We start from the raw sequence: 10,711 nt of genomic DNA, 5'->3' as shown, positions 1-10,711 counted from the left end.
TCATATGTCAGCTGGTTCGCTTTCATTTTGAGAATTTTTTAAACCATCAAAACCAGTCTCAGAAACCCCTAAGAGGCTCTGGTTTACAGTTACCCATTTTAAAATGTGTTCACCATGAATTATTTCAGAGACAAAGCTCAATTGAGTCATATCCTCCCATGTCATGGGAGCTCAACTTCTTAAAATAACTTCCCCCTAAAATAAAACATAAATTCGTGAATATAAATTTGTTCAGGTATTTTACAAAATATAAATTTAACCTTTTGAAATGTGACAACAAAGATAGAAATCATAAAGAAAAAGACTGAAAGAGTTGATTGTGTGAAATGAAAACTTCTGTACCCCAAAAATATCATAAACAAAATTAAAAGGCAAAAGGAGAACTTAAAAAAAAATACTGGCAACATGGCAACATATATGACCAGTTAAAGTGTTAATATCCTGAACATTAACAAAACATATATGAACACCACAATTTAAAAAAAAAAAATGAACAAAGGAGGTACAAGAAATCCCTGAAAGAAATTATACAAATGACCAACAAAGTATATAATTTTTTAAATAAGAAAACTCTATAATAAATTTATAAATGCAAATTAAAATGAGACACCATTTTCCTCTTTCAAATCAGATTTTTCTTCTAAAGGATAATATCCACTGCTGGCAAGTTTGCAATAAAATACATATGTTTTCATGCTGCTGCTGGAAATGTAAACTGGCATAATCTTTCTGGAGGGTAATTTCACAATTTGTACCAAAATCTTTTAAAAAGTTTATATTGAGGGGGAGCACAAACTCTCCACTCCCTGAGTGTGGCTGCTCCCAGGGAGTACAGTAGAGAAAGACAGGGGGATAACTTTACAGTCGAGCAACCTGACACACACTATGTCAGCCAGCTTCAAGGTCAACCTCGACAATCATAAATCACATTGATAGTATGTACTCTTGATATGATACAATAAAAATGGTACATTACCTCTGTGATCTTCCTTTCAAAAACCCATAACCCCAAACTAATCATGAGAAACACATCAGACAAATCCCAACGGAGGGACATCCTACAACATGACCAGCACATCTCAAAACTGTCAAGGTCATCGAAAGCAAGGCAAGTCTGAGAAACTGTCATAGCCAAGAAGAGCCTAAGGAGTTATGACAACTAAATGTAATGTGTTACTATGAACAGGATCCTGAAACAGAAAAAAATGACATTAGATAAAAACTAAGGAAATCTGAATAAATAATTGACTTCAGTTAATAATTATGTATTTATATTGGTTTATTAATTGTATCAAATGTATCACACTAATGTAAGATGTTAATAATAGAGGAAACTATGTAGGTGATGAGCAACTCTGGATGAATTGCTTTAAGGTATATAACAATAGCCAGATTAATTTTTTAATGATGATTAATGATTCTCCTCAGCAAAGCAGGGGAGATAAAGTAGTGAAATATATGCAAAGTGCCTAACACAGTGACTGGAACAAAAATACTAGCTCCCACTTCCTGCCAGCTCACTACAGTAGCTGCTTGCTTGTTGCCTGTTCATTCCACATGTGGACCAGGGAATTGTGTTACAAGGAGCATCCCTTCCGATCTGACCAGGGATGCCCTAGGCCTCGGATAATGGGAAATTCTTCTCAGCTTTTGTGGTTGGGGAGAGCTCACTGGTGAAGCTGATAGAACTTGAGAGATAAGACAATTTTTCACGTTGCTTAAATAACCTCTAGCTTTGGCTCAGAGTTGATGCCCCATTAGACCCATCTTTGCCTGATCAATTAGTTCAGGGCCACATGAAAAAAAGGGGTGTGGAATTTATTTAACATGCTAAAGGGAAAGGATGAGCCCTTAGTAAACTAACGTTTACTCTAAAGTTATGCTTTGGATGTCATAGTTTGACCTGTGGTATATTCAGACTTTTTTTTCTTTTTTTTTTTTTTTTTAGAGATCTTTTGAATGTGGAGCCTAATTTTTCTTTCCTTGAGTATGAACTGTACCTTGTGACTGACCTCTAAAGAACAGAATGGAAAAAAAATAAAGGTGTATGGCTTCTAAGATTAGGACAGAATGGCCTCCTCCTTGCTCTGTCTTAGACTGCTCACTCTGGGAGAATCCAACTGCCATGTTGTGAGGACACTCAAGCAGCCCTGTGGACAGGTCCATGTGATGAGGAACTGAGGCCTCCCAGCAAAGAATCAAGGACTTCTGTCAACCGCCATGTGAATGAACTACCTTGGAAGCGAATCAGCCAGCCCCAGGCAAGCCATTGGATAACTGCAACCCTGGCTCACATCTTGACTGCATCTTTCCGAGAGACCCTGAGCCAGGACTACCCAGTGAGCTGCTCCCAAATCCTTAACCCACAGCAAACATGTCTCATGATGAGATAATGTCTGCTGTTTTAATCTGCTAAATTTGGGGGTAATTTGTTATATAACAATAAACAATAATACAGAGACCCTTTTCCAAGACCCAGAGCCTTAGAGCTAGGACTCTCCTAGGCACAAAGTAAAGCACACAACACTGCATTTAAGTTAAAGGGGAGTGTGTGTGTGTGTGCGTGTGCGTGTGTTGTGTGTGTGTGTGTAACATACATAAAGTGCACAACTTAAGTGACAACTCAAGGAATTTTTACCTATATATACACATATCCATGTAACCACTACCCAGGTCAAGATACAGAACATTTCTATTACCCTAAGAAAATCCTCGTGCCCATATCCAGTTAGTAACTCTTCCTAGAGGTGGCCACTTTTCTGAGTTCTATAACTAGAGATTAGTCTGGCACAGTCTTGAACTTTATATAAGTGGAATTGTTCAGTATGTGCTCTTTTATGTCTACCTGTTTTCACTCAGCAGAATAATTTTTAAATTTATTTTGTTACATGTTTCAATAATTTGTTCCTTTTATTGCTGGGAAGTATTCCATTGTACGATTGTGCCAAATTTACTTATTTTCCTGTTGACAGACATTTGAATTATTTCCAATTTGAGGCTATTATAATATGAATATTCTTGTACCAGTCCCTCTTGTGGATTGTGGACCTACAGAGTCAGTTCTCTTGGGTAAATTCTTAGGAATGGAATTGATGGATCATGAGATGTGTATATGTTTAACTGTCAAACCATTTTCCAAAGCAGTTGGGTCAATTTACATTCCCACTCAAAGTAATTCCTTTTTTTTTTTTTTTTCATTTGAGGCAGCCCTAGTTTAAAAGGAAAGAAAAAATAAAGTTAGTCATAATGAAAAATGAGTGGCAGTTTATAAAGAGCTTTCTAAATTATTTGGCAGAGCCAAGGAAAACAGTCTACAAGGCACAGAGCTATCTGACAGCTGAACTTCTGGGAGAATACTTTTGTTTTGATCATTGGTTTGGAAATAACTTTAGCCACTTAGATCAAAGATTTTCATAAAGATGATTCCAGCAGGGTCCCAAATCCCCAGAGAAGAATTTACATAAAGAACCCTTCATTCTATTAAATGGAAGAGAAAAGAATCTTCACTCACCATGCTCTTGTTTACGGGGCCAGCCCAGCGCTGTGACAAATGAAACAACTTCTTGATGCTTAACACAGCTCGCCCCCAGGCGAGTCAGCATTGTGTTTCCCATGAGTTCTGCTTCAAATAAACAAATCTGAGAACTTTATTAATGATGCACTCTGGGGCGTAGGGCTGTGATAGGCATCAGGCTTCTTGCACAGCCCCAGTAATCAGTCTCCAGCTTGCTCACAGCAAACGAGGTATCTCTAAGTCCTTTCTCGTTCTGAAACCACTCCGACACCCACGGTGTCATTTTTGCTAGTTATATGGGGTTCAGTAAGAGAAAATGAAAACTATAAAGCCAAAATATCAACTCCAATCTCAACAACTTCTGGAGATTCTCAAAGGTATATTTTTTCTATTAGGCAACTCAAAAATGGTCAATAAGCTATATGTCCAAAAATAGGAAAATGGTTAAATGAAAGCTCCTCTTCCCCCTGCAGTTAGTGGGAATTGTGTGTTTAAGAGCAGAGAACTGACACAATGAGGTCTTAGGAATGAGGCACTGAGCAGAGGGCCATTCTGCACAGACAGAATGGCAAAAACCCTGGATCCAGAGGCTCCAAGCCCACCAGTAGGCAATTATTTTTAGGCAACTCAGGAAAAGACTAGGGCTTGGTCCTGGAGAAACTAATAAATTTCCTTATGACTTTTATTATTATAAGTGGCCCAGATGCCCGGGGGAAAGGAACAAGAAATTCCTTTTTAATTTTTTTTTCTGAGTACCTACCACTCGCCGGGCACCGTGCCAAGCACTTAAGCATTAATTGACTTAATCCCCACAACAGCCCCATGAAGTAGGTACCATTTACCCCATGTCGAACATGAGCTCTGCCTCAAGGAAGTTAAATAACTTGTGCAAGTTCCCCCAATTGAAAGGAGGAGTTAGGATTTAAACCCTCATCTCCCTTCTCCAAGCGCTTGCTCTGAACTTCACTAACAGCGAAAGAAGATTAAAAGGAGTTTTTAGATGGGCAGCTCTTACTCATACATAGCCTCAGGCAAGAGCAACACCGTCAGACAGAGTAGAAGTTATGCTTGAAAAGGAAAGCACATTTTCCCTTAAGTTCTACTCCTGATGACCAAATGGCTCTCCACTGCCCAGTTTTAGCTTATATTCCTGAGAAAGTTTTAATAAAGTAACCTCTTTCCGTGAGAGCATTGTCTCCCTGAGCTTCTGTGATCCATAGTGACTGGCCTTGAGCTTTATTTATATGGCAGTGAGTTTTTCTGCTTTCCGCCTCCAAACCAGGGAGATGGCTTCCCTGCTATCTAACTCACTTTTCTTGTTTAAAGGAAAGCCACCTTGCCTTCTTTATTCACTGTCTTATTTAGAGAAGTTCTCCAGCATTAGAGTTGTGGTGTTTTTTCTAAGCCGCACAAACAAGAGTATATTGCTTCTATTACCATCTATTGTGTGTTAGGGGGGGTCTTCTTGATCATAGCAGGTTAAAGCACACTTGGCTGGTTTGCCCTTATTATACAGTGAAGGTCATCTCTCTGCCAGGATCCGTAAGCGGTGAGCCCTTGCTTCTTTCCCAGAAACGTGTCTCTTCCAGAGCCTTTTGCAATTATGGCTCATTTCTCTAGGTTTCATATGGCAGGCGTCTGAACAGAATTAAAAGCATAAGCACGTGCAAAAATAATCCGCTTCCCAAGATAGTAAATGCTGAGAAGTTCTATATTAGAACACACTGTGAGTGCTGACTGGCTAGGGCATGATTAACCTAATAGGCTTAAAGTGCCACTTGCCATCCACATCTGTCAGGACACAAGCAAAATGCAGGCCCCTAATCCACGAGACTGAGGTCTTGTACAATTGCCCTGCTGCTCACAAACAGCAGATGCTTCAAAACTTAGAACAACAGGACGACAGGCGCTGCTACCTCTACATGGTGGGGCCGGGGAAGTAAAGAAAGCTATTTCCAAGTTGAAAACATGACACCACGGACTTCAAAGGATTCTCCTTGGAAATCTCCTGGATGGACTAGTAAGACTGCCTTTTGTTCCTATTTCAAATATGATTCTCTGGAAATTATGAAGTTTGCAGGCGAGAGATGACTAAGCTGAAATCATGGGGTGTACACCTTCTCACAGCGACATTGTTAACAGCGTGGCTAAGAGTGGCATCCAGTTTTTTAAAAAGCCCAAAGCGATTCTGCCAGAAGGTCAGAGAAGCAGTGAAAGACGTTCCATCCCTTTGCTGGTTCAAGGCTCCACCTGCTATGACTCTGGGGGGTGCTTGTCCCAGGAACAGAGGCCAGCAGAGGCACAGCCAGGTCCCAAATGGACCCAAACCATGACTAAAGGTCCCTGTCAGCTCACAAAAGAGCCCACTGCAGGCAAAAGGAAAGATCTGGAAGGACTGATCACAGAAACCAAAACCACCCCATCTCAGCTGAACAAATCACAAAGCCACATGGCTAAGGACATTCCATTCAAGACACAGAGCTCCTGTGGATCACAAGGGACAGCCTTTTCTGGGGAAGAGAGTGAAGAAAGTAATACCCAGGAGACCTCCAAATGGGAAAGGAAGCCGAGATGCCACAGGTCAGGCAAACAGGGCCACTGCTGCCAAACCACCCTCCCTGCTCAGGGGTCTGAAGGCAAAGTGGACTTTCCCGAGCCCCTGGTGAAGGCCCACCAGCACGCTTACACCTATCTGCACTCCTGCCTCTTCAAATTCGAAGCGATTCTGAGCCTCACACATCAGGCCACCCAGACCCAGGAGCTGCTGCAGCCCATGGTCAGCTTCCTGCTGCTGTGCTTTGATGAGGTCAACCAGCTCTTGGGGGAGATCTCCAAGGATGGGGAAGTGCTCCTCCAGGAAGTTAGGGAGGATCTGGCTGGGCCATTGAGGAAAGGAGAGGCTGGGGAGCAGCCAGATCTCCTGCAACAGCTTCTGCAGTATACAGTCAGCAGGCTGCAGGTGCTCAGTGGCACTGTGGCCTCAGTCACTAGCAGCTTCCTGGAGGGCTCCAGCAGCTACCTCCAAGCCACCGCAAGCCACTTGGGAAGTAAACTGAGCATGAAGAGGGGTATGGATGAACACCTCCTAAGGGCTCTGGGGCAGCTGGAGAGCTTGGCAAGTGGCCACAGTGACATTAGGGTGCAGGGTCTACCCTTGTGCTCCGAGGACAGTGGCATTGGTGCCGACAGTGAGTCCGTGCACCTGGTGGACAAGCTGAGCAAGCAAGCCAGCTGGGACTTAGGGTCGGAGCCTGCAGAATCAAGGCAGGGAATTTCACCCATGGTGGAAGCCAGGCTGTCGGGACATACTTGGCAGCAAAGTCCATTTTGGATGGGTTCAGACAGACCCCAAGACTGCCCACTCTCAAGGCCTCCAATGGCAAAAGTTCAGCCAGCACCACAGAGAGGATCAGGGAGCCCAGGCCCCTGCAGCACGGGCCCAGAAAATACTACCTCCAGGCCTCTGGGGTGGGGCAAGAGCACTCCATGTGACTCCTTTGGGCCCGAGATCTCAGAGGAAGCACATCTTTCTAAAGGCTCCAGGTGGACGAGTATTCCATCCCTCAGTGAAGGGGAGGACAGCAGCTCGAAGGAAGAGGACGAGGATTTCCAGCCAAGGCCGAGGTCTTCACCTGCTGGCCCGGAAAGCCCATTTCAGCCACACCCCAGAAGGTTTAGGAGCTCCCAGTCCCAGGAAATGATTCTGAAGATGAAGGAAGCAATCAGCGAAAGGATCAAGTTTGTCCCTGTGCCCTCCCAACACCAGGACTGGGCTGAGGAGGAAGAGAGGACAGTGGTCCCACCGAGACCTAGCTCAGTCAGTGGCAGCAGAAGGACCCCCGAGAGGCAGAGGAGGTCCCAGTCAGAGGCATGTCTTAAGGGCCGCATGGAGGAGCCCACCCTCCAGGAGCTGCAGAAGGTCCAGAGAGACCTCGGCCAGCGGCTGGAGGTGTTCTACGCCCTGGGCGCACATCGGCAGGGGCAGAGCCAGGAGCAGGTTCTGCAGCCCAGAGCAGCGTCTCTGAGGCTGCACAACCAGTGCAGGGTCGCCCCGAGCAGCACCATCAGCAAGCTGAAGGCATCCCTCACCAAGAACTTCAGCATTTTGCCAAGTCAGGACAAGAGCATTTTGCAGAAATGCAGTCCCCGCCTTGAAGGTGAACAGCCCTGGCAGGAGAAAGCAGAGGGGCTTCCAGACGCCATCTCGTCAGAGGAGAAGGCCGGCAAGGCTCCTGAGGCCACGGACTGGGACGTCAGAGGCCATCCCACCAGAATGTCTGTCAAGAAACTCATTGAAACTTTCAGTCCCACTGAGGGTCTGAGGACACTGGGGGAGTCCAAGGACTTTGGGCCAAGCCCCTGTCTCAGGAAGTGGGGGGTCCCCATCATGCCTCCCAGATTTCCCATTTATAGGGGGCTTGCTCCTTTGTATCCAAAGCCCCGAATTTCTCCAGCAGCAGGCAGGGGATCTCCCCTGGGGGACCCAGGCTGGAGGCCCTTAGCTACTACCTTTCCCCCTCTGCTGACAGCAGAGGCATCCAAGAGTGAGGATTTCAACAGCGACGTGGAGGAGGACCCAGAGCACCTCCCTCCACCGCCTCTGGAAATCCTGATGGACAAATCATTCACTTCTCTGGAGCCCCCCGAAAGCAGTAAGCCAGCAGGAAGCTGCCCTGGCAGGCCCCACATGCCAGAGCTGGGAGGAGCTGGCCCTGCCTGGAGAACGTGGGCTTCCCCAAAGCTAAGAGCCTCCATGAGCCCCACTGACCTGCTGCCCAGCAGGACCAGTGCCACCTCCACTAGGCCCCACAGCACAGGGCCAGGGAGCAGCAAGAGTGGCTGCGATCCTGGAAAGCTGGCCTTGGACCTCAACCACCTGCCAACCAGCAGAAACCCAGAGGTGGAGGGCGGCGGGGCTCAGAGTCAGGCGCGAGCGAACAGGGCCGCCGGCCTCTCCAAGCAGCCCCAGAGAGCAATCCCCTGGCACCATGGCAGCCACACATCTAGACAGAACAGAACCTTGGAACTCAGCATGCCCAGACCAACTCAAGGGACACTTTCTCCTGAGACCCCAAAGCAGAGCCCAGAGAGAAACCCCCAACTGGTCAGGAAGGCCTCCCCCACAAGGGCACACTGGGCACCCAGAGCAGACAAGAAGCACCCAGGCCTGCCCTCCTCTCACAAACCTGACCAGCCAGCTGGCCCCTCTGTGCCTGGGTCCCCCAGCCCAACGCTCAGCCCTCTGGCGAGTCCTGCAGCAGTGAAGAAAGGAGCTTCCCCACCACCCCAGCATGAGCTGCCCAGCCCTCTCCCAGAGAGCCCCCTGGCTCAGCGCAAGGTCTCCAGCTCCCCTACCCAGCACGCAGAAGCAAGCTCGCCTGCCTCTGGCCCCTCCCCATCACCCCCAGTATCCCCGCCTCAGGGCCCCAAGGAGACAGGAGATTCTGAAGACAGTCCGGCAGCTGCAGCCAAAGCGTCTGGGAACTCGTGTTCCCTATTTTGCCCAGCTACCTCCTCTCTGTTTGAAGGTAAATCGCCATTCTCAACAGCCCAGCCACGCACCCCATCTCTGCCACATGAAACTGGAGGCCCTCGTGGGACTCCCACAGGATGCTGGAGGAGCAGCTCAGGACCACGACTGAGGATGGGCTCACAACAAGGAATGGCTCTGTGTGCCCTCAACCCTCAGCCCTTCGTCAGGAGGACAGTTTTTGACCGCCAGCCAGGTGTCCGCCTTCGCCCGTCTGTCCCAGGAGCCACCAGCAATGCTTGTGAACCCCACCTTGGCCAGAGCAGGTAAGGACGGTCCTTGCGCCATGGATCTCAGTTATTGGAATAGAGCTGAAGGGCCCTTAGGATCATCTGAGTCAGTAGCTTTCAAACTGTGCTCCAAGGGAAGAGGCGGTTGGAAAAAGGGGTCTAGGAATGTCCCCCCAAAACCTAGAGGAACTACGCTTTCATCTGACACTCATTTCAAGTTCCTGAGAAAGATTTTAATTAAAAAGAGATTTAATTGTGTAGGTGGGTTGCATCTATCACTTCTTACTATGTTAAAAAAAATTAATATTAAGAAATCTTTGAAATATTTATTAATTTTAAAAAACAAAAATGGCTCTATTATATGTTAACAGAAATAATACATTCTTATGAAATTTAACTATATTTATTTTCCACAACAAAAATATTAGTGCAAAGAGTGGCACCGTCTTATATTTTTGCAAATCTCTTTAGTGCGTCTGGTTTCACAGAAAGACAGCTGGATTCTCAGATCTGCTGCTGTCATCAACCTGTTGTGATGTCACACATCAGGTTGACAGTAACTCCACTCTACATTGGTCAAAGAATGAGTGAAAAGGGCAAATAACATCTTAGTATTATTATGAACATAGTTTCGACCTCATAGACCCCTTGAAAGTGTTTTAGGGACACCCAGGGGACGTGTCTTGGGAGTGGCTGGTCCTGGAGGTGTGGAATGTAAATATTTGGTTGCCCCATTCCCCCAGTGCCTACCCCCATTGATCCAACCCAGCCTCATCTCCACCTCTCCCTTCAGAAGTATGGAAAGTAAGAACAAGACTCTTCATGAGCACCAAGCACCAGAATTCAGGTGGAAGGGTTTCTATCCTTGCCTTTGGGCAAACTGAGTTCCAAGTATGCTTCCTCATGAAGCCAACTGACTTGCATGTGTTGGCCCAGCTATATAGACGGGCCTGGGCACGTGGCTGCCATGGGCCAGGAGTCAAAGTATAGCCTGCCTGAGCACTGAAAGGACTTGTATGCTCAAGCGGTTATTTTACAGAGAATATGCAGAAATGTGTCTTTTCCAGAATTGTAGCATAGGGAAAAAACTGTAAATCGGAGGCCTATTAAAGAAGAACTCTTATCACTGTGTCTTGATACCAGATCAGACAAAGCTCGACCAGCACCAGTCCTTGCTGGTGTTTGCATTGTCCACGACTGTGTAAATCAGCCGTTAATTTCTGCCAGTGTGATACGTGTTACAGACTTCACAATCTGTTGAGGCATAAATGGTCATTTTTTTTACAAAGAAGTCGGCAGTCAATTTTAAATAAAGATGTTATCTTGGGAAAGTTGTGCATTATTATAGTTATATAAACTTCCCCAGCCACTTGAAAGAAATGAAGTATTGATTATTTTTGCAAAAATCTTAATGTAACATTGCTCTTTTCTTAAATC

The 10,711-nt window shown here is 46.1% G+C and overlaps 1 protein-coding gene across 1 annotated transcript in view; it reads left to right on the top strand.

The window, feature by feature from the left end:
• Positions 1-5,618: 5,618 nt before the first annotated feature.
• The window catches only part of CUNH2orf71 (chromosome unknown C2orf71 homolog), an 8,667-nt gene continuing 3,574 nt past the window's right edge, over positions 5,619-10,711 (top strand). The window contains exon 1 of the mRNA XM_011370764.1: positions 5,619-9,310. Coding sequence (XP_011369066.1) covers positions 5,619-9,310 — 3,692 coding nt within the window. The remainder of the gene's footprint in view (positions 9,311-10,711) is intronic.

The sequence above is a fragment of the Pteropus vampyrus genome, unplaced genomic scaffold (assembly GCF_000151845.1).
Source record: "Pteropus vampyrus isolate Shadow unplaced genomic scaffold, Pvam_2.0 Scaffold173, whole genome shotgun sequence".
Classification (NCBI taxonomy): domain Eukaryota; kingdom Metazoa; phylum Chordata; class Mammalia; order Chiroptera; family Pteropodidae; genus Pteropus; species Pteropus vampyrus.
The sequence above is the reverse complement of the archived record's forward strand: the minus strand, read 5'-3'. Positions and strand labels throughout refer to the sequence as shown.